Source organism: Falco naumanni, chromosome 1, assembly GCF_017639655.2.
Source record: "Falco naumanni isolate bFalNau1 chromosome 1, bFalNau1.pat, whole genome shotgun sequence".
In the NCBI taxonomy this organism is placed as follows: Eukaryota; Metazoa; Chordata; class Aves; order Falconiformes; family Falconidae; genus Falco; species Falco naumanni.
In genome coordinates, this window is record NC_054054.1 from 73,632,371 (window position 1) to 73,654,955 (window position 22,585).

A 22,585-nucleotide genomic window follows, 5' to 3' on the forward strand; every position below is an offset into this window, starting at 1 on the left:
AATGTGAACTTCTTATTTGACAGAAAACACAAGAGGCAGACCCTCCTCCATAACGTGTACAATCTAAAGTCTTAATCAGGCTTCCATGCTTTTAGAAGTGCATTAGATTTAAACTTGAACATTAGATTGAAACTTGAAACCAGCTAACACTGGCCTTTCAAATGACAAATTCTTTTACTTCCCTGCTGCTCATCCCAGTCCCTCAACTTTCCCACAAAATTTCAGCGCCCATGAGAATGTGGTGACACCCTCCCATTACCCAGCCATGCAGTAGTCTGAGCAAAATCAGCCTCTGCCAGTGGACTAATTCTGTCCTAAAGGAATCATAAAACATGGCAATGACAATACTGGTTCAGTGATGAAATTCACAGCACCAGCACCTATGACAAATAGCTCAAGACCTCGAAGTTTATTTGGCATTTACCAAGAAAAGCCACTCTTACTTATTATTCGCTCATGTTGCATTTGAGACAGCGGTCTAAAGATTTAAGGAACATAGAAACTATGCTTTGCTGCCATGATGTTTTGGCATTCAAAATGCTGACTTGATTTAAATGTCATCCGCTATGTGGGTCAAGTATGAACAAAAAACGCATCTAGGAACTACTTTATGACTTTTGTGCCTCTACTCCTGATATTGGCGTGTTGCCAGAAGATGAAAAGCTAAGCTCCCAAAGGTAGCAAGAGTAGCTATTTTTCAGGAAAAGAAGATTAATGCCCACTCTTATTCTTCTTGTTCTTCTAATGTCATTTAAAAATTGTAACAATTTGATCCAAATTAATCAGTGGACTGAAGAACAAATGCCATCAACTTCAAGTGAGGTTACACAGCAAAGATCTACTTCAAGACTCTCTAGGAAAGGAAACATTTAACTATCCTCCCTAGTGCATTGCCTAACAAAATTTTATATGCTTTTCTTCTGAAAATAGGCTTTCGGATACCATGAGGCACTAACTAGGAAGAGTGGCTGAACCTTCAGACCAGCTAACAAAAGGAAGCTGCAAGAGCTCTGAGCACTATCTACACATCCAAAAACTGAAATACAGTAACTATGAAAATGTTTCATGGAAATGAAATGTGCTGTGGGCTGCTTGAATCCTCCTATCTTTTGCAAAAGATATCACAAGGACCGTGCCTTCAACAACACGCTGTAATATCTGACACTAGCTAGAAAGCGGAAATGAAAACTTATTAACTACTTGTTACATCTGTGCAAACCCCCAAACTTCAATTTATTTTATTTTTCTGACTTCTCTGAAGTGGCTGGGTAGCACTACAAGCAGAAACTGGTTCATTTTCTTTAAATACTTAAACTCATTCCCATTCTGGCCTTCAAACCTCCCCAAGGTACAATTTGATTTGTTAAAAAAAAAAAAAAAAAAAAAAAAAAAAAAAGAGCATCAGTTTTTTTCTTTATTGCTTATTCATGTTTCCCACTTTGCAGTAATTCAGCATGGTAAACAAACAGCCTCTCTCTTACTTGCTGATTTGAGTTCCAATTTTGGCAATTTTGTAAACTGAAGTTTTGCACTCCCACCATAGTTAGGATAACTTCGTTCCCTAATGGATACTTAACACTTCTAATTACTCTATTTCTGAGCTGCAAGCACTATTGAAAAATGTCTCTGTTCTTTCATTCCAGGAGCTTTCCAGCTGCAACATTTTCTACTGAATAAAACATTTTCAGTGACTTTGCCCATAAATAATACAGCACAAAGGCCAATGTAGTCTCAACTGTACATAATAACCTCAGAATTCCACTGAGGATTTTCTAGTGACATCATAATAAACTGCAAGAAAAAGCTGAAGATGTATTAAATTACAGTTTGGCTATATTTTGTTCTTTTTTACACATGATGAGAAAACTCAGACATTTGTCACAGTAATTTGAACATTTTTCTGGACTACTTCAAAACTAGAAGGGACATAATTTCAAAGCAGGATGCAGAGGCATATTTCATATTTGTAAGGACAAAGTGAATGAATGAATGTATCATTATTATTTATTTTGCAAGTACAAATTCCCATGCTGTTTCTTCATGCTCATTAGTCAAATGTAAAGTTTTTTAAATTTTAAAAAAATAAATTAATCAATCTCCCTCAAAACGTCAAGATCAATGTTGACAAACATTGACACAGAATATCATTTTACACCTGTCATGAATGATGAAGGGATTAAAATTGGGACTACAGAGTTAACAGTTGTGTTGTGTCGAAATACCTGCTGCACTCTATGGTCTCAAAGTCTGTTGTTCAGATCTTGAAAGAAAATGGTAACCTGATTTAACTGGTAATACAATTGTACCAGGGGAATTATTTGCTCATGTGATTTTAGTCTGGTTTATGTGTCTCTGTCTTAGAGTGCTTAGCCTTCAAATAGATGAAAGTGTTGAGGTTGTTACCCCAGAAAGGAAGGATAACAACCATAGATACTCCGTTCCCACTTGGGAATGAATAAGGACTGATAATGCTTGGGTAATTTGGACCACAGGAAACCAATTTCCCCTCTGACCCCCCAACACCCAAGGAGCAGGGAGAAAGAGAAAGGGTTTATGAAGTGTAAGAGGATGCTCCTCATGGGGAGAGTTAGGAGATAACCATGCATTCGAAGTGAGGGGCTCTTTCTCCTCTTGAGTCTGAGCTTCAGCTTCCAATGACAAATAAAATTTGGCTGCTATTGTAGATGTTTCTTTGTCTATGTGCTGCTATGGCCTGGATTGGTTTTAATATGCAGAAAATCCTTACCTAAAGGAAAAGTGCCTTAGAGAGGCCATGGTGATTGGTTGGCATGCAGTGATGCTTGAACCCAACCTATGAATTCACAGGAGTGCAAGGCTCCCCCTGCCCCCTGAGCCACACTAGTGGTTCACTGTCTCAGAGATTTGGAAAGCAGCTGAACTAGAGGCTGCAAGACCTTAGATAATGATACTCAGAAGACAGGGACTTGAATCGACAACTGGAGTGAGAAAGCTGAATTTTCCCTAAGGTCGGCATTGAGCCTGAGTTGAACGTCAGAATTTTACCTTTCTGGAGGAAGAAATACAGCAGAACATGCCTTTCTTCTTTATAGTTACATTATTATTTTTGCAAAGAAACATTTTTGGGAAAGGCTAGCTTTGTTACTCTTGCATACTTTCATGGACTTGTAGCCTCAAGACTAAAAACCTGCTATGGAAAAATGGCCAGCTGCTCCTTGAAGTGCTTGGATAGCTAATGCTTCACTGTATATTCTAGTGTCTGCTGTGACCCAAAGGGAAGAATTTTGGGGGTGGGAGAGGTCAGTGAAGCAGAGGGAGCAAGGATAACTCAGCATTCGTCTTGCTGAAGGATAGGAGACCGGAGAACAAAAGGGCGGAGAGAGAGGGTAGGAGACCTAGAAATGTTCCTGTGGCATGGAGACATGAGAGAATATGGAAAAAAGGACTGGAAGGTGTGACAGAAAAACAGTTCACCGTAAAAGGAATAGAGAAAGAGAAGGACGTTTATGTTAGGGAGGCATGAAGTAAAAGAACCAATAGACAAAAAAAGAGAACAATGTTAATGTAGTAAGAGAGCACCTGGGAGCAGGAGCAAAGATGACTAGTAAATGAATTTTTATTGTTGCTATTAACACATTTTGGTCTTGGCAAGAAAATGTGAATTCAGCTTTGAGCTCTGCATACAAAGAAGAACATTGTGCTCCTCCTGATCAAAGTGTCAGAGCACAAGTGTGGGATGAATTTGAATGGAGAGCACAGTCTGAAACACACAACAATTTTTACTTTTTCATTTCAAATACCGATATACTGCCTATCTCAAACTCAATTGCTTCTTTCAAAATATGTATGTGTGCATACATATGTGTATGTATATATGCCACAGAAAAGTATCTGCCAGAGGCCCACAGTCCTGATCCTAAAGACAGTGTCTCCAGGGAGGCTGGCAGTCTATGGTATATTGTTATTTTTTTAGCTTCCAAACTACTTCTCAGGGTGATAAAAATTTCTTCCTTTTCTCACATTTAAGTATAACATTCATACCCTTCTTTACGTATATGTATGTTCACCCCCCTTTTCCTCTTTTTATTCTTAATCAACTTACTGGATGGAGTTCTCAATGCGTGTGATGGTGAGGAAAGCTGCTAGGTTTGCTGTGTAGGAGGAGATGACAATCAAAGCAAAAAGCCACCAAGCTCCCATCATCAGTCGGGTTGCCAGGGTTGTGTATGGAACCTCTCCTCCTGTGGGGAAGAAGGAAAAGCAAGAGTTTTCATTTGGCAGAAGGAACCAAGATCCTTATTGCTCATGAGTTGCTGAAGAGAACTAGGTCCCAAGGTCAACAGGGTAAAGCAGTTAACTAAAGCAAGGTGCTTTATTAAATTGAGCAGAACTTTGAAGCACATTTTCTATGCAATGAAAAGTGCTGAAGGAAACCCATACTGTCAGCTGTCATTACTGTATTTAATCTCTTTTGCTGTTGTGCCTTTGACTACAATTCATCTGCCAGTCCAGTCCAGTAATGGAAACAGACTTCAAGATCTCAGAACAAAAACAGCAAAAGTAAATTCTTAAGAGCGTTTTTTCCTTAGAGATCTTATCTACAAACTTTAATTAAGTTTTTCTAGCATTCTTGAGAACATAAAGTTAAAAAACCCCATCAAAACACAATTACTTTTCACAGTTCTGTAGGCAGGCAGATGCTCATGTGAACTATATGTATACACATAACTTCCTGCAAGTGAACTTGGACACGAAATAAAAATAATCAATCACACATATTGAAGAAGAACATAAAATTGTTTTGTATTCCCATAGTTGCTTTCCTTTAAAATCCAACTTCCATGTAAGCACAATGTTAGTAGCAATTAAATTTACCAGGATGAGCTGCGCGCTTGTGTGACCAGAGCCAAGTTTAACAAGCCATGAAAAGCACTACTTTTTATTCAAATAGCTGTCCCCAAAACACACTAGTTTGGCATCTTTGAAAGATCTCTTTCAGTTAAAAATGTATGAATCAGAGATTTTTAGATGAAGGAAAAGTCATTGTTTCAAAAACACTCGTTTTGTCCGCAGAATAGGTTCTGCTACAGCTACAAGTAACTAAGGGGAACAGGTGAATGCAGCAAACAGCCACGGTCAACTGCTCAAAATGTTCATCCTTTTCCTCTCCACGTATACTCAGCAATTTGAAAAGTTGTCATTTTTTTGAGACCGCTTTCTCAGATGCAAAAAAGATGGTACAATACCTGGGATTTGCAAAAGCAGTTTGTTACAGATTCAATCATCTGTAATGTGCTGGATCTTCACTTACATAAAAACTTCTTCACATTTCCTCAGCAAGCAGGTTTAAAGGCAATACAAATCACAATTATTCCCATTCCAAGTACAAATAATTTTCAATTATGCACACAAACTAGGTATTTAATCAACGCTTGAACATGAAGGATCATCTTACTGTTTTATTCAAAGTTTCTCCTACCTATACAAAGCATTGGGAACTCTGCATCACTGTAGAATAAACAAATTTGAAGCTTTTTCCTATTTCACTGATGTGGAGTTGGTACCATATGTGAAATAATTACTGACTCAATTAATTTATGTTTTTGCTATATAAGTATAGAAATCCTTTGTCTTTTAAGAAAAGCCAAAACCTATATTAGACCTGCACAGTTAGAAATAAATTTCCTTTTATTTCCAAGATGCCGTGTAATAATCTGAAATAAGAATCTACCAATCAGATCAGGAGATAATTCAATAGAAGGACTTTCGAAGATGAACATCAATTTCAAAATCTCTGGTTTTCTCTCCTGCATAAATTTTAAATGATTTTAATAGAATATTTCTACTTTACTACAGTTTTTAGAATGTCTTTGGAATACTTAATTTAAAAATGAGTTTTAATAAAGTGAAAAAAGCAGACAGCTATATCAATTTAGTGGAAAAGGCTGTTTGCCCTTTTAACTTTCAGATGCCAATCCCCGCAGATAACTTTCATATTGAATTGAATTGGGTAGAGTGATAGAGAAGAAGCCAATGATCTCCTGGACATCCCTGCATTTTCATTTTTCAGCTTAATGAGTAAAACTTTAGGTTCTCACTTTTTTTTTTTTATTATTTTTTTTTTTTTTTTTATTGAAACCAAATGTCAGAAAATTGAGGACCACTGAAAGTCACATACCTGCCTTCTGGTTTTCAAGTGAGGATGCTGTGTAACAAGTGCCCATGAAAACCACCGCAGACCCCGCAGCCGCAGCATTCCCTTACTGTCCGTACAGCATAGTTTTTCCATACACCGGTAAGGCTGTCCCCACTACTTACTGCTGCCTTTTCTTCTTTAACACCCATGTTAACAATAGACTAAAAAACTGTGAGTGCTGGTTATCCCTAGTGCTTTCACCCAGGTGTTTGTGAAGTCTTCTTCCTAATTCACAGTTGTACCTTGTATATCAGCAGCCAAGAAATGAAGCTTGAAGACAAAGCCCACGTCCAAGTACATGTATAATAAACACATCTCAAAATAATTCATCACTCCTGCTCTACTCCAAAACTTTTGCACTGATGCACCTTAAACCACCATTTCTAAAGCAGGAGTGACACTGCAACTGCAAAGGTGAATGATTTTTAAGCAGTACAGGCAGGGTACTCCACCCCTGTCAGTGGAAGAACGAAACAAAAATCAAAGAAGACCTTTTACTGCCATAGTATCATTTCTTTGGCATCTATTAGGAGACTTAATGTGATACAGTCTTGTTCTATTGTGCTGTTTGCTTAAAAACTTCCCGCACCACGACAGCTCACCTTAAGAAACCTTTTCAGTCCCTTCCCCCAGTTTTGTTTCTAGGGATAACACTTTCCAGAGTTTTCTTTCAGTCCAAATTTACATGTTTTCTCAGTGCAGAAGAGTACCAAGTCAGTTAGGAGAGCAACAATAATAGGCTTTCCATTCACGTTACCATGAAAAAGAGCTACAGACGGAACAGTCACTATTGTTGACTTTAAATTAGTATGCAGAAGAGACATGCATGTAAACCTCTCTGAGCTCTGCTTCCCAGTACCTAGTACTAGTTTCAAGTGCATGGACATTTTTATGGATGACAGCATATTCCAGTTACAAGTGGTTAAGCACAGGACACACAGCACAAGGGAAGAGGGAGCCAAGAAGATGATACAAGTCTTTCCCTGCTATTGTCTTTCATATCATACCAGCAGAGCTTAATAACCCCTAATGGCAAAGCGGACCCCCTGATGCCATGTTAACACATGTTGGTGACTGGAGTAAAATCTGTCCTATGACACCTTATTCATATAGCAAAATTCATTAATGGGAGTTAACATGCTGGTTGTGGTTATATTAAAAGCATTACTGCTGTAACATGCTGAGCAACACTTAAAAATGCTGGGCTCCACTTATGACACAAATTGAAATCAGACACCCAGCAGCCCTGGAGTTGCTTTGTCATTTTGAGAGACTGACCTCAAATGAATACAGACACTGTATTATTCTTTAGATTTGCCCACTACCTATAGATCACCTATGCGGTGGCTACAGCTCCTAGTATAATTCAGCTGATATTTTTGATGTCTACTAAAAATCATTTAAAAATCTAGTCTGCCTTTAAAATTTTCTGATTGCATGTGCAGGAAGGCAAAGATATTTTCCAGAGTAAATTGAACTCGCAAAAATAAATCTTACTGGGAGTTTTCTGAAAGAGCTGAATTACCGTACAAGTGACAGTGAAAGAAATTACTTTTAGTCCTCCCACTCTCATCCAATGCAGCTCTCCTTCATCAATCCTAGACTAGTTTAATGCTGGCCTACTTCAGATGACAGGTTTAGACTGCAACTTATCTTATGAATTTTTGTTTCTTCCCATTTCTTTCCAAGTGCTTCAAGCTAAATATCAGAAAGTAAGAAAAATAACACATTGTCTCGACAAAGCAAACAATATAATATATAATTACAACAGACCTAAATACCAGGAAAAAAAACCACCCTAGGAGATAAAATGTGAACGTAAACAGTTCCCATAGTGATTTCTAATGCCTTTTAAGTTGTTCTTCCTTGTTAGCAATAAATGTAAAGTTTTTTTCAAGTCAAAAATTGCAAGAGAGGATTAGAGGCAAGAAGGAGGAATGAAATAATGAGAAAAATGGGTAAAACAGGAAAATTGAGGATCACAGCCTGGTGAGATCTTGGTATTCCATAATTCTAGACATAATTAAAATAATTCAAAATGCATAGGCTGTTTCTCCAAACATCTTGTTCTCAGGGGTTTGTCAATTGTTTCCTTGAAGAAAAGTGGTTCATCTGCGTAGTCCAGAACTATGAAAGTATTTCAGATAGAAATGGAGAATTTTTTTTTTTTTTTTATGAACAAAAAGAAACGTTGAAATGTTTCTTGGAGAAGTTTTAACTGAAGTCAACATTTCTGAGATCAAGTCTGGTGGCAGTCATCTTGCTGAAAAGTGGTGCAATTTTTGTTACAAGTCATCCAGGCAGTAAACGTGCAAGGTAAGGTCTCTAATTTAATATCAATTTAACGACTTCACTGGGAATGCACAATATTTACAAATAAAACCCATTTGCTTAACAGCTCAAAAATATTTTTTTGTTTACTATTACTAAAGCAAATAGCTTGGTAGCATAGAGCCCACAATATTGAGAAAACTCAGAACTGATTATTGAAAACAATAATGCCTTTTGAAGATTCATTATTGAAATTTATTTTATAAACAACCTCACATGCAGACAAAAGCCACAAACCACCATGATTCTATGTCCTGAACTCGATAACTCTACTAAATGATGTTTCTGGGGTGAGTTGAGAGCTGGACTGGGAGTCTGCTGCAGCTATGTGAAGAGAGAGGCTTGGATGAGAAGTCTCTACCCTTCTCCTACAGGAAGGACACTGCAAGAATCACAGCTTGCAATTTCTATTTGTCATAACCACACCTGCCAGGGAAATCCCAAAGACTAGGTTTTCATTATAGACAAAACTAAATTTGTCACCAAGGCTTACTGTTGAGGCTACCCTACCATTCTCACTTTAAGAACGTATCTCAGTTGTGAATAAATTTGTCAGATTTCAATTGTTTACTCCTCAGTAGTCTCTACTAGAGGTCTGCACCAAACTGAATTTCTGTGTAAGGTGTTTTATCCAGACTTTTTAAAGATAATTTTGAGAACCACAAAAAAGATGTTAATTGTCACCATTTTGTTGTGGAATCCAGTACTACCAAACTTGAAAGCCAGAATCTTGATTGTGCTTGGAAGGGGAAGGCGCAGAAATAATAGGGTGGGTTATCTGGAGACAGATTTTGGTTTTGCTTGCAAATATTCTGTCCACATATAGTGAATTATTGGCCTTTGGAAAAAAACACAAAGGACTGGGGATTGGCTTCAGTTTAGCCTTTAGCTTGTTAGAACAGTCACATCAATTATGCTGTGCATCTGCAATTTCTATTTGCACAAATATAAAGTGCAGAGTTCTGTTGCAAATAGTTTAGATCAATGTATGTCTTATGTTTTCTTTGTGAAAGGGACATTAATAGAGAGTGGGTGTAAGGGGAGTAGTCTGTATTAACAAAAAGGAAAAGGCATTTTATTTTTCAGCTATTTTTGCCGTGAGAAACAAAGCCTAAAGTTTGACTGAGGTCTGTTATCTTTACAAAAGTCTGCAAAGCAGAGCTCTTCAAAGGCAGAATCTTTCAGGGCATTAGCTATTGCTATTGTTCTGTTAAAAACTTTCTCGATAATATAAAATCTCTCCTGTTTTCAATTGGAAATGTTCAATTGAGTATAGGACAAAAAAAATACTTTACAGTCAATGAAGCCTGTACCTATTTCTACCAGCTGTGAAATAAATGCAGCTTGGAAGTTGTTGGAAAATCTCTCATCATGACTTTTTCTTTCTTTCTTTTCATTTTTCACCCATACTTTTCCATTCTTCCTTGAACCGCGAAGAGTGCATTAATTTCCATAACATATAAGCTGGCATGTCATAACCTGAGTTTATAATATTACATTGTGCGCTGACATTAACACCCATTGACCACAGCAGGCATGACATGTATTCTTCAACAGGAGAATACAATCCTTTGAATTGGTAATGCCTTCCAAATAAGCTTGTAAATCACTGGTTGAGTTCCCTAGTCTTGCAGATATTGGCAGATTGCAGGGGACCGAGAGTAGGGAAGGAACTGAGCATGAGGCAGGGCTGGCAGCCAGATTCTACAAGGTCTGGACAAGTTCAAAAGCCAGCTATTGCTTTTATTCATCACACCACCTGTTTCTCCCCTAACACTTTATTTTTATTAAAATGTAGTGATTTTTTGTTTTAAATTTTTATATGAAAAGAAACACTCAGATATTTTATTTTACACATTAAATGTTTCTTCAGGTTTTACTTCCTAAAGAGAGAGCTCTGCACCTAGGCATCACTACTACCGTTAATATTAATACTATGACAATGCTCCAAATATATGAGGTTACAAGTTACAGGAATTGTACTTTTGGTTCGCTGGAAGCAGTAGGATTGAAAGGGAACCAATTTTTAATAGTAAAGTGATTATAAAATCTTCCATCAAATCTAAAAGATCAAGCAACATTTTTTTTTTTTAATATAAATAAGAATGTAAAAGTCATGTGTAGTGGAGGTTTTCATTGTCAAGGTATGTTCACTTATTAGTTTTCTGAAAATAAACATGAAGTAAATGAGAAATTCAGAGGAGATATTTGAAACATTTTAAGACATTAAAATATTTTAATTTTTTCATATTTTCTTCTATTTACCATAAAAATAATTTAGTAGAGCCATTGTAAACTCATTTGGATGTTGGTATTCGTTAATCTTATAATTTGAAATATTAGATAAATTTTTGAAGTCTGTCTTCCTAGCATACAATTGATAGAGGAGACACTTTCACATGTGTACTCCAACGGCATTACAGCTCTTCAGAGTTTATAGCTGGCCCATTCTTTTTTGCTGAACACGAGTCCTTTATATGACAAACACCGTGCTTAAGGGACATACTAAACATATCCTATCTCTGTCTATACTGAAAATCTCCTTTTGTATCCTTTGTCATCAGCTTCCAACAGTATTCTCTCTCTTCAGGTACTGTTCAGTGTCTAGCTCAGGTGTGGGTCCTGGTGATACATTATAAAGCATTTTCTGTATGCTGCTGATATACTTACCATGGACAGGCTTTGGCTTCCTTTTCCCCATTATTTCTACAGCCTTCCTCCTCCTCTGGATGATTTTGAGGAGACAGGCTGCTATTGTAGTCTTTGAGAAACACTAATGTTCTTTATCAGTATATATCTTCAATGCCGTACTTTTTAATGGTGACATATTTTGAAACTGTTAAGTGTTTGTCTATATTTGTGAAGTCTTTCAAGTTGTTACATCCATACATTAAGATGGAAGAAACACTTGAGTTGAAGGTTCGGTTTGGTCTTTAGGTTTTACATTATATTTTTCGGCTTTATAAAACCTGCCCAACACTCCAGGAGTCAGATCAACAAATAGTGGTCCTGGGTGGTCCTTAACAAGCTCTTTTAAAAGGCTTGGGTGAAATTTGCTTGGATGTGCTGATTTGAAAATATCTGATGTTAGTAGCTGTCATTTAGCATCCTCTTGAGTTGCTCTTGACATGGAAAGTGTTTAATTCCCTTTTTCACTAACAAAGAAAAGAAATACTTATTGTTTTCCCGGCATAACTACTTTGAATGGTATCACCTTCACCTAATGCACCACTTCCATTTAAGGTTTCTTTAGCTCCTAATAAAATTTTCAAAGCCCTCCTTCCTGTTGTTCTCAGCTCTGACTCACCTCTGTGTACACTTGCTCCCCACATCATTTTTCCTAAAGTTTGTAGCTTTCAACTCTTTGGTGTAATCAATGTTCCTTTTTCTTTCTATCTGCTTTATATGTGCATTCAAGATGCTTCAGCATGGGCAGCCTGAGACTTGAAACATACATCCTTCAGATTGAATGTCCCTATTATACCTCACACTTTCCCTTATGCATTACAGATATGTGCTAGAGGAGCTAATCTTCCTCTACTTCAGTGTGATTTGGTGGTCCACAGCAGCCATTGACTCCCATCTCATTTTGTGCTCCAGCTATTAGCACGTGGTCCCACAAGAAATCAAGATCAATTCTTTCCAAGTTCTCAATGCTTCTGCAACACCTAATGTCATTTTGACATAGTGACACTCTTCCCCTTTTGCCCACCTTGTCCATCTGTCTTTCAGTAGTTCATGGTGTCATATGTTCCTGCTAGATTTCAGTAACACCACAAAGACCACATTTATATTTGTGAGTATTTCCATCTGTTCTTGTTTATTACTCAGATTTCCTGCACTGGTCTATAGGCAAGTCATGAATGTGTTCACTTTGTCGTTTGGTGCCCTGATTAATTACACACACACACACACACACACACACTCCCCCCCCAATGTCTTACTTCTGAACTAAACAATCACTTACTCTTTACCATTTGTTGTTGTCAGTGTAATGATCCCCTGACTAATCTCATTACACTTGCTCCCTGGAAGATTGTTTCCTTTCATCTGGGTGGGAAGCACTGCCCTCATTGCCCTCCCAGAAGGGAAGTAATGATCCACAAAAGAAAGCTCTCCTCATTTACTTCTCCCCTTTATGTGACAGGGAGAATATCTGAGATGATCTTTCTTCTCCTTCAGGCTTATTTCAAATCACTTCTAATCATTTGAAATCTGTAAAGTAGTTTGAGAAGCTGCATCTTATATGTGCTTATAGATCCTTATCAACAAATTTGGGAGCCAGCTAACCTGAGGGCATATGTGCAACCTTGTGCAGGTAGATATAGGCTCCCTCCCACCTCCTACCAAGGAGGCCAGGCATAAGCCAGCTCCCATCTGAAAAAGAGATTACCATGCTACCTTGTCACTCTTGGTTGCTTCTGACCAGTAATCACCTCCAAGTTACGTTTCCTATCTTGCAAACTCCTGAAAATCCTCCATTTGCTGCTGCTGTGCATCTGTTTGTATGTGCCTTTGGCATTTAACTTGCATGCTAAGGCTCATTGCTCAGCTCTTTTTCCTCATTAATAGGAAGAGATTACCCATGCTGGGATGTCAAATGATGGGGCTAATCAAGGACCAGTGACACTGCCACCAAGCCCTCATCAAGTTGCAGCCCAGTGTACGCATCTTATAAATCTAGTCAAAGGGCCCTGACACATAATGTGATGGACAAACAGAAATGTCCTAAAGATGGCCCAAACGATTACCCACAAACTATTTTGCTTGAAACACAGAATCTTCAGTCATGTTCTTTGAAACCCTCCTCTCTGAAGCTAGGAAATGCTCTAGCACCAAGGAAAGGGCTAGTGCTACCCAGTGCAAAGCATTTCAGCCTACTGCTGCGTTGGATCACCACTGGATTAGCAACCTGCAGAGTCTTTATAAATTTGAGCCTCTACCACTTCTATTGTCAAATTTTTTTTTCTGTCTTCAAATACCAAGCCTGCCCAGCTTGCTGTCTTTACTGCAATGGCTTCATTCTAGAATGTGACAGAGGGCTAATCATTTGGCCACCAGACTCCCTTGTAAAACTCTGCCAAGACACAGCAGGAACTGTCATAGGCATCCTTGATTAAAATTTTGTTTGAAAATTAATCTATCTGCAAAAGTCAGGCATGGCTATTCACTACATGCTTCCAATCACTTGTTTATACAGAGCCCCCCTTTTCTTCCTAGATCTAATTTATATACAACAGTAGTTAGAGGCTCTATAAAGCTGAAAAATAATCCATGACAATAGCACTACTAAGGGCAAATCAAGAAGGGCAGCCAGATACAACATCCCTTTATGTAAATGGGGGTTGTACATGTAAAGGTCTGTTTTAACTCTGTCTTAATGCTCAGGTACTGAGTACAGGCTTTCTGTAATGTTTGCCATTTCCATTTTGAGAATGAATGAGTCAGAGTCTCTTCCAAATCACTGCTAAGCTATGACCATACAGTGCAGGATTCAGCCTCAGAATAATCTAGATAGAACTGTGCTCTGTCTTTTACTACTTTGTAAAGCTGCTGCTTTTTCACAGCTGTAAAAACATTCCATAAACCAAACCCCTATTCATCCTAAACATAATGATTGGGTTTGCAGAGAACGAAAACAGAGAAAATTTGTTGCATGGGAGAAGCAAGAGCAAGTCAAACCCAAAATCTAGTGGACTTTGTTAAAGGCTACATTAAACAGACATTCAAGCCTCTGAGTAAAATTTAGAACAGTACAATGATGAACACTTTAACTTTTTCTATTCAGGAATTTTTAGGTAAAATGCAAACATTAAGATATATACTGAAAGTACAAAAAAGGGTCTAATAACTGTATTCCAGAAGAAAGGGATCTAATGTGATAATGGAAAGTCTAACCTCTTTTCAGCTGAGCTGAGATTCCAATTTTCTGCATCACTAGCAATGATAATGTTACACAAACAGTGTTCAATCATTAAATTAATTCCCATTAAATCAATGTCCTTAAAGGCCAAACAGTCCTTTAATAATTACCTGATTAAAATGATGTTAGCATAACATATTAGTTAGAGCATATTTATATTTCCTTTCCCAATAATAAAGCGTTTCTTTCCACCCATTTTGCTGAAACAGTGGAAAAGAGGCAAAAGTTGGGGAAGGAAGCATGTCGTATCACCACGTAGCAAATGGCTGTGGTCTATCTTCTCCTGGTATTGGTGATACTTCAACAGCATACATTAATCAGATTTGCATTTCTATTATGTAGTTTTTACAGTATGAATTTTAAAAAGCTAAAGGAATTAATTCCTAGCTTTTGAGTCCAGACCCACAAAATAAATGACTTATTTCAGATATTGCAACTTTGCAGTGGTTGAATTCCATCTTTCTGTGAAATTAGAAAAATAATGATGTTTTCAAATGAAAATCAAAGCACATCATAGATAAAAGAAAATGTTACAAATAATAGTGTGCAGTAATTTAATACCAGTAACTTGTAGTGACTTGTGCTACATAATTGCAGAGATAGGGGATAGATACACTTTAAAGTGCTTCTAAATTTTTGCCAAATGTATCACAAAACTACATTTTGTTTTTCTCTTCTATTATTACAAAAGAAGAGTAATGGCTGCAGCTAAAGTTTGAAACGGAGGCATCTACTTGTATTTGCTGAAGTTACTGGGAGCTCTTAGATGAAGCATTACTAGATTTATACTACACATATCCAGATGCCAAAATATCATGCAAAGTCTCCGTATTTGAAAGCAAATCTTTTGATTGCTGTAACTATGACCAGATTGGAACTGTGAGGCTGGCTGCCCAACTCTAATGAATAAGTTGGACAAAATCTCTCATATTAATGCTGCTAAAATGCATTGTTTTACTAGAAGATTTAGCAGGGTTTCAAATTTAATTTTGGGGTTACCCAATACAGCACTACTCAATCACATAATCATAAATAATAGTGCAATAAGCCTAACAATTTTACCAACAGCTGTTTGCTCAAAAGAAACTTTGACCAGATAATATTTCACTGCTACTTTTACAACATGGGACAATAATTTTACATGATATGATTCTAGACATACACAGACGCAGAGGCAAACACAAAATGGAGCTCAAAGTACATGTGTAACAAATATGACGAGCTTCTGAGGATCCTACCCTGTAGCACTGCAAGGTGTGCTTTTAAGATTGCACCCGACTGCATGCCTGTATAAAGGCACTATTTGGAGCCACCACGAATGCATCAAAATGATACATGCATACTCTTATTTTAAAGAATATTGGCACTTGATCTTACCAAATCACCTTGCAGGCTGGCAGCCTTCTGATTAGATTTCAGGAGATGCTGAGACCCAGTCTCCCTATTACTAATGGCTGGATTCAAATGCTCTGCAGCCTCAAACAATCCACCACAATTATCATCTATGGTACATATTCATAAGTGGCTAAGAAGTTAACTGTCACATATAGTTTGCATAGTGGTGGCCTTTCCACAGAATAATGGCAGAGTTTTACATAGTACCTTCCCGGCAAAAAAACCCTGTGCACAATGGACTGAAAACAGGCCATCTGTACATGCAATTAACATTAAATCGAACAATGTCATTAATGAGGTATTAAAGTGCTGCTTTAGCTAAGAGCCTGTCAGGGAGGACATTATGAGCACGAGGGAGAAAGTCCCCTTTGGCTGAAACTGAGCCACTATGAACCAAGTCAAACAAAAGACAATTCAGTGAGATCATAAGGATAAACAGTAATTCCAGTAGAGCCTCCACAGCTTTTGACAGGTACTTTTCCCCATCATCTTTTTTTTTTTTTTTTTTTTACCTTTACACAGCTCCAAGACTCAGATTTTGGGGGTGAAGGGAATTTTTTTAAAGAAGATCATATACTGAAAGATAGTTTTTGGCTTGAACTTTCAAAGTATTATGAAATGCTTTATAAATCTGTTCTTGCAAGCTTTCCAAGCATCCATCATAACAGAGTGCCACCTGACTACTTTGGAGGCAAGTGAATCACAGACATCTTGGCTACATTAGTTTAGTTTTCATGTCACTAATTCTAGTTATCCTTTAATTTTCAGGGTGTTTCTCTGCAATGAACTCCTAACCTTACAGAATTCAATCATCAGTAATGCAGAAGCTCTAGTTACGTTACTAAATAACACATTTTAAAATTTAGACTAAAATTCTCCTTCAAGGGACATCCTGTAATATTGTTACCAAAGTGATCTCTAAAGCTCGGATAACCTAAAGTAGTACGACAGGTCATAGGAAGAGTGGAAAGAAGAAAACCCTTGTCCTTTTAAGTTTCACTTAGAATAATGCTATAATGTCATTTATTGATGAAAATAACTAAGACAAATGTTTATGTTTGAAAGATGAATAACCTGTTTTTTTACTGCAAATCAGATATCAACCTGCTTAAGATCATGACTCAGATTTGTCAGAAGTGAAAAGCGACTTCAAAGATGACTTTACTGGATTGTGAGGATTTTCCTCTTTAAGAGCAGATACAGAAAGGAAAGAAGCTATTGTAAGAACAGAATACATGCTTATACCTAAAAATGTTCTATTAGCAAGTATATCTGGGTGTGAACTACGAACACTCCCACTCAACAGATTTATTATCAGCATTCCTTAACAGCCTGTTTGCAGAAGACTTTCTATCTTTCCCCTTCACTGTTACCTTTATTCTATCCCAGTGTGAGGGAAGTAGACTCTTCAGTCAAAACCACATATTTCTTCATCTCCATTTTTATCTGGTAAATGGGGTATCACACATTTTTAAGCCAATACCATCTCACTAACTTCAAAAGCACTGAAAAGGTAAAGTCCTACTTTATGATCTTTCACTTCCCTACTGACAGTAGAAGAACAAAAATTAAGCAGCATGAGGTTCCTACAAGATAATGCTGCTGTAATGAAGGCAATCCTCTTAATTTGCATGCTGGGAAGCTGAGTAAATAAAAAAAAAACAAATAAAAACCCCAACAGCGCTCTTTTTCTCATATTTGCTGAGAGCGGACCTTCATCTCAGCAATCAGGGAAAGCAACGGGTTGGTTAACTTAATAAAAAAATTAATTTTGTATCTTCATATGCTTCCTTTCCATATTAATTTTGGCCTACTCCTTTTATACACATTTTAATATTACAAGAGGTCTGAGGAAAAAAAATCTCGACAGCTGAAGAACAGAGACTCCTGTCAGCAGCATCAAAATCTCTTTGCTGCTCCTGCCTTTACAGTTTACAGGCAATTTTCCTGGCACCTACCCACCAGTTGGTGTTACGAAGAAAAGCTGCATGGGTGGATGCAGCTATGGCACAACTGTTGCACAGGAGGGACTCCCCGCAAACCAGAAAAGCAATGGAGAACTACCATGGGTTCCAAACAGCCCAAACTGCCAACTTAAGTGTAAGCTTCTGTGAAGAAAAATCGAATAGCAGGGCAAGTTGGGCTTGCTTTTTCAGTTTCTAAGCATCTTCGCAGATAAAAATGTGGGTTACAGTCCTCCTCCATGCAAGAACCATTCAGTTCCTGGCTAAATTGGTCTACCTCGCTTTCTCAATTAAATATATATTATACACAGGTGAACTCTGAAAAGTCATAACTGATTATTTAATCTGATTCTAACTACATTCTTTACCCAAATGTAGTATAAAATCATATTAGAAATCAAAGCGGTTAAAGAAAATATTCTGAGTAAAATATTCACCTTAGGATGCTTTTGAAAGAACAGAGAAAGATGGATAGGTGCCACAGACACCCAATTCTACTTTCCCTTTTGCCTCATTTGGTTTTGATCACCATTTATACTATAGCCAGGCAGACATTACCTTGTCACAGTCAATTAATCAGGCTTGGAGCTAGTCCTAGGGTAATGAAGGTGTTTTTTGGGCTTTCACACTGCCATTTATTCTCCACCTCCTCACAGAAGTTGTGTCAGGCACAACATCTCTAAATATACTGCCTCATGTACCCAGTGCTATTACTCAAGCGAGCAAGTGCACACAAGATATAGAAATCCATTATTTTAGATGCCTCTGAGAACTGCCTGAGCCTTAACTTCAATTTAGGGGAAAATCCAAGTATATCTCCTGGCAGTTTAATACTAGTGATATCACATTGCTGCAAACAAATGCCCACACTGTTGAACATTTTACTTGGAGCATGGTTATTCCTTGGAATTACATTTTCAAAATGAGACAATCATCTAAATCTCTGAAATTGGTATGCACATAAAGCTACATCCAATGTCTGCAAATGTGCACTGTCTGTATACATGACAATGATTCTTGGGAGATATTGTCAGTTCCAGTGATCACTTGTAGTTTCCAAACACATTTGAGACACAGAACACAACCGCCAAAATTTAGTTAGTTTTGAATGCTGTTAAGAGGGCTGACCAAACCATTGAGACGTATGGAAAAGCAGCATGGATAACACAGGGCTGTAGTACCTCTTTCAGAGAGATGACTTTATGATGTAAGCCTAGATTTAATATAGTAAAATGAGAATTTGGGGGTTTCACATTTAAAGGTGGAAGTATAATGCCACAAACACACCTGCTGGTGTGTGTGCTAGAAAAAGATGGAAACTGTTTTTTTTCTTAATATGTTTGGTATCTGACTTTCATTTTCCCAGCTTAGTGCATTTTAGGTTCAGCAATTCTGTTCCTCTTGTTAAAGGAAGATGTCAAGACTTGGCATTAGTTTGAAGAGCAATTAAAATAGTTAATTAATGAGACTGGCATTTAAGTTTTGCTTTCTATCAGAACATATAAAACATATTTTTATGAAGGAAGATAGATAATATTTCCCTTTTACAACCGAGAATTGATATACAAATTATTAAATGAAGTATCTATGGTCAGCCAGAAGATGAAGTGCAGAGTCAAAACTGGGAACTAGGTCTTAGAACTAAAGTCTTTATATGGGATCTTTTTTGTTTTCTAGACTTAAAAAATAATTAGGTTTTATTGCATGTGAAGGTATAATTGATTTCTAACATGTTTTTTTCAAAATGCTTTCAAAGTTTTCCTCTGAATATTAAATACATAGAGATTGGTGTACAGTTAATTAAGAGAAAATGTCACTAAGATACGTTGTTACAGCATAATGGTTTCCTGCTGATATGGATGTGCCAAGAGTGAGATAAGCAAGATGAAGTAACTTATTAAGCAACAGCACACTCCAGGCAGTGCATTTCAGGAGGATTCTATCACAACTTGGGTAGTAATTCAAGGAACAAGACTGAGAATTCTGAGCAGCTTTAACCATCCGCAAAGTATTATAACGACATAGAAGTGCCAAAGCTTGGAGTCTATTTTATTGCTTTTATGAAATGTAATTTAAACAAGGCAAACAGTAAGTTTTGCTCATTTACTGGGCATTATGAACATAACTGACCATTACTGACACCATTGATGACCAATCAAAACCTCCAGTTGTGACCAGAATTTTAAACTAAACAAACATAAGGGGATAAAAAAAATGGCCCACCAGTGATGCTTACATAATTTCATAACTTTGCTAGGTTAAGAAAGAGTGTTAAAAATTCTGATGAAAATAATACTTTTGTGGGTAATACTTCAAGCATCCATTATCGTGTGGTCAAACTGTATTTATAAATATATCAGAATTGTTTGTTTTGTTGTAATCACTGAGAAGTGATTAAATCTTGAATGATTCAGACATTTTAAAGATATTTTCTGTTATAGCAAAAAAGTCCCAAAGATAAAAATCTGCCTGGTTTTGTTTCTTACAGACAATGCCAAGTGAAACAGAACCTTGCATCTTACCTGCATAATCTACAATCCTGCCAGACCAGGTCAGAAATACTTCCTCTTAGACAAAAATGAAAAGTAAAATGAAGGGAATAGGATAAGGGAGAGACAAAGCCTTTCATACAAAATGCAAAACATAGTCATTTTCTATGTAACTTCATTATTTTGTTTACATTCAGCTCAATTATTTTAAACTAAGTAAGCTTATCACTGTATTCCTGAAGGAAAATTTGAGAGGCTGCTCTCAAAATAAAATCCTCTAGAACATTCCTCTGCAAGTTCTTGGTAAAAAATACAGAGCATTTCACTTGTCTCAAAAAATGGTCTATTATACAAAAAGGCTTGGGGATAACTCTAAATCCTGAACTTCTGCTCCTTAAATCATTGGTTTTCTCTGGTAATGGTGAGAGCAGAGTGCTCTCTAGAGTATTGCATAACAAGAGCCCATAAACTAGTAGGAAGCTGATAGAAAACTTTCAGGAGAATAAACTAGGTTCTCAGCAAGTATAAATAGACATTGTGCCATTGCAGTGAGTTGATTCAGTTAATCTCGATGAAGTTTTTAGTAAACCCAATTTTCCCTCTGAGACAGTGCTTTGGTCCTTGTTCATTTGGCTGTTTTCCAACATTGGCGTGCTCTAGCGAGGGCAAAGTTTGAAGGAATAGCAATAATACCAGGGCTGAAGAGAAAGAAAATGCAGTTGTACAGAACAGCACAAAAGCTGAGCAAAGACTATATAATATATCACTCGGACTGGATGAGGTAGGAAGGGACCTCTAAAAGTCATCTTCTCCAAACAGCCCCCCGCCCAAGCAAGGCCACCTAGAGCCTGTTGCCTGGTACTGTGTCCAGATGGCTTTGGAATATCTCCAAAGATAGACACTGCACAAGCAACCTCGGCAACCTGTGCCAGTGCTCAGTTAGCTGGGTGGCCCCCAACATGTTCTGGTGCATGGGGTTGTTCCACCTCAGAGGCAGGACTTGGCACTTCTTTTTGTTGAGCTTTGTTGAATATATAATGATAGATAACTGGGGAGGCGCCAAGTCAGTGGGGAAGAGCAGTAGAGCAGCAGGACCAGTGGGGGCATGAGTGATACCCAAGACCACAACACTAATGGTGAGGACCAGTTGAAGTGTTAGGCAGGCAGAAAGCAAGACCTGTGAGGAGTGGATTGAGAAGCCAAGGGAAAATATGGAGGGAGAGAGCGAGAGAAAACCCACTGAAAAGGAAATCAACATCTTCTGTCCAACTGGCAAAGAGAATTTTGAAAAGCAGCACAATACAGAGCTTCTCCCACTTAGTTTTCCGAGATAAGCAAGTGGAAAAGAACAAATTCAGAAGCCTGGCACTAGATTTCAACACCACTGAATTAAAACACAACTCCACAGTCTGAATCTACAAATTTGCTTCAATCTTTAAACATAAATACTCGGAGATAATAGATGTTATCTGAACTATTCATGCCTGAATGAGTAGTTTAGAATCAGAAGCATTTGATTTTAGTATAACACACAGCACTGCATGGCCAATATCACTAAAAAGTCTTTGCCTTCTTAGTGGTCATAGTATATTGCAGATTCAGTGGGTATATTGGGTAGTAAGAGAAAATGTTTCAGTGCACTGGACATAGTTTTTTGTTTAAATGAAGGGCTTGAGTACTGAACACCCCCCCTCTCCCCTTTGCAGTTTACACACTTTTGTATTAATTAAGCTTCTCCAGTTACATTGCAGTTTTATCCTCAAAATTGTCTCTTGTAATAAAAAAAAATCACATGTATCTTACAAATACAAAAATAACGTGTATAAATACACACACACACACTGATTTCTCTAATGAATGAATATAAAATTAAAAGGGCAACTGTGAAATTCTACCTCTATGTTATGGAGTCTCAAAGGAGTATCTAGACTGGTCACTGCAACATGGGGAAAAAAATAAACGATTGAAAGCCAAGTTCAAGACCTGAGTTTAAATGATATAAGAAGCACTGACAATAAGTTTCAAACTACCTTTAAGGAAACAATTAAAAATACTTAAATTTTGTGACTATGACAGTAATTATAGCGCTATCTTAAAACCTATTGGCTTGGTCTGTACTGACTCCAGTCTACAAATGATGACAGTATTTTCCTCTGATGCTTCAAAAATTGCAAAAGGTTAAAACTTGTTAATAGAATCTAATCAGAACATCAGAGTCAAGGCTGAAAGAAAACACAAAGCGACACAGTGGACCAAAGCTACCTGTTAAAATCTGCAGAGATTTTTACTCTTTCAGAAGAAACAAGCA

At 37.4% G+C, this 22,585-nt stretch overlaps 1 protein-coding gene across 2 annotated transcripts in view; it reads right to left on the minus strand.

Moving 5' to 3' along the window:
- GRID2 (glutamate ionotropic receptor delta type subunit 2) overlaps window positions 1–22,585 on the minus strand; it is a 731,038-nt gene that overhangs the window by 109,772 nt on the left and 598,681 nt on the right. For both annotated transcript variants that reach the window (XR_005828679.1, XM_040599440.1), the window contains exon 12: window positions 4,082–4,220. Coding sequence is in view for 1 of the 2 variants with exons in the window: in XM_040599440.1 (XP_040455374.1) it covers window positions 4,082–4,220 (139 nt within the window). In the remaining variant the exon portion in view is untranslated. The remainder of the gene's footprint in view (window positions 1–4,081; window positions 4,221–22,585) is intronic.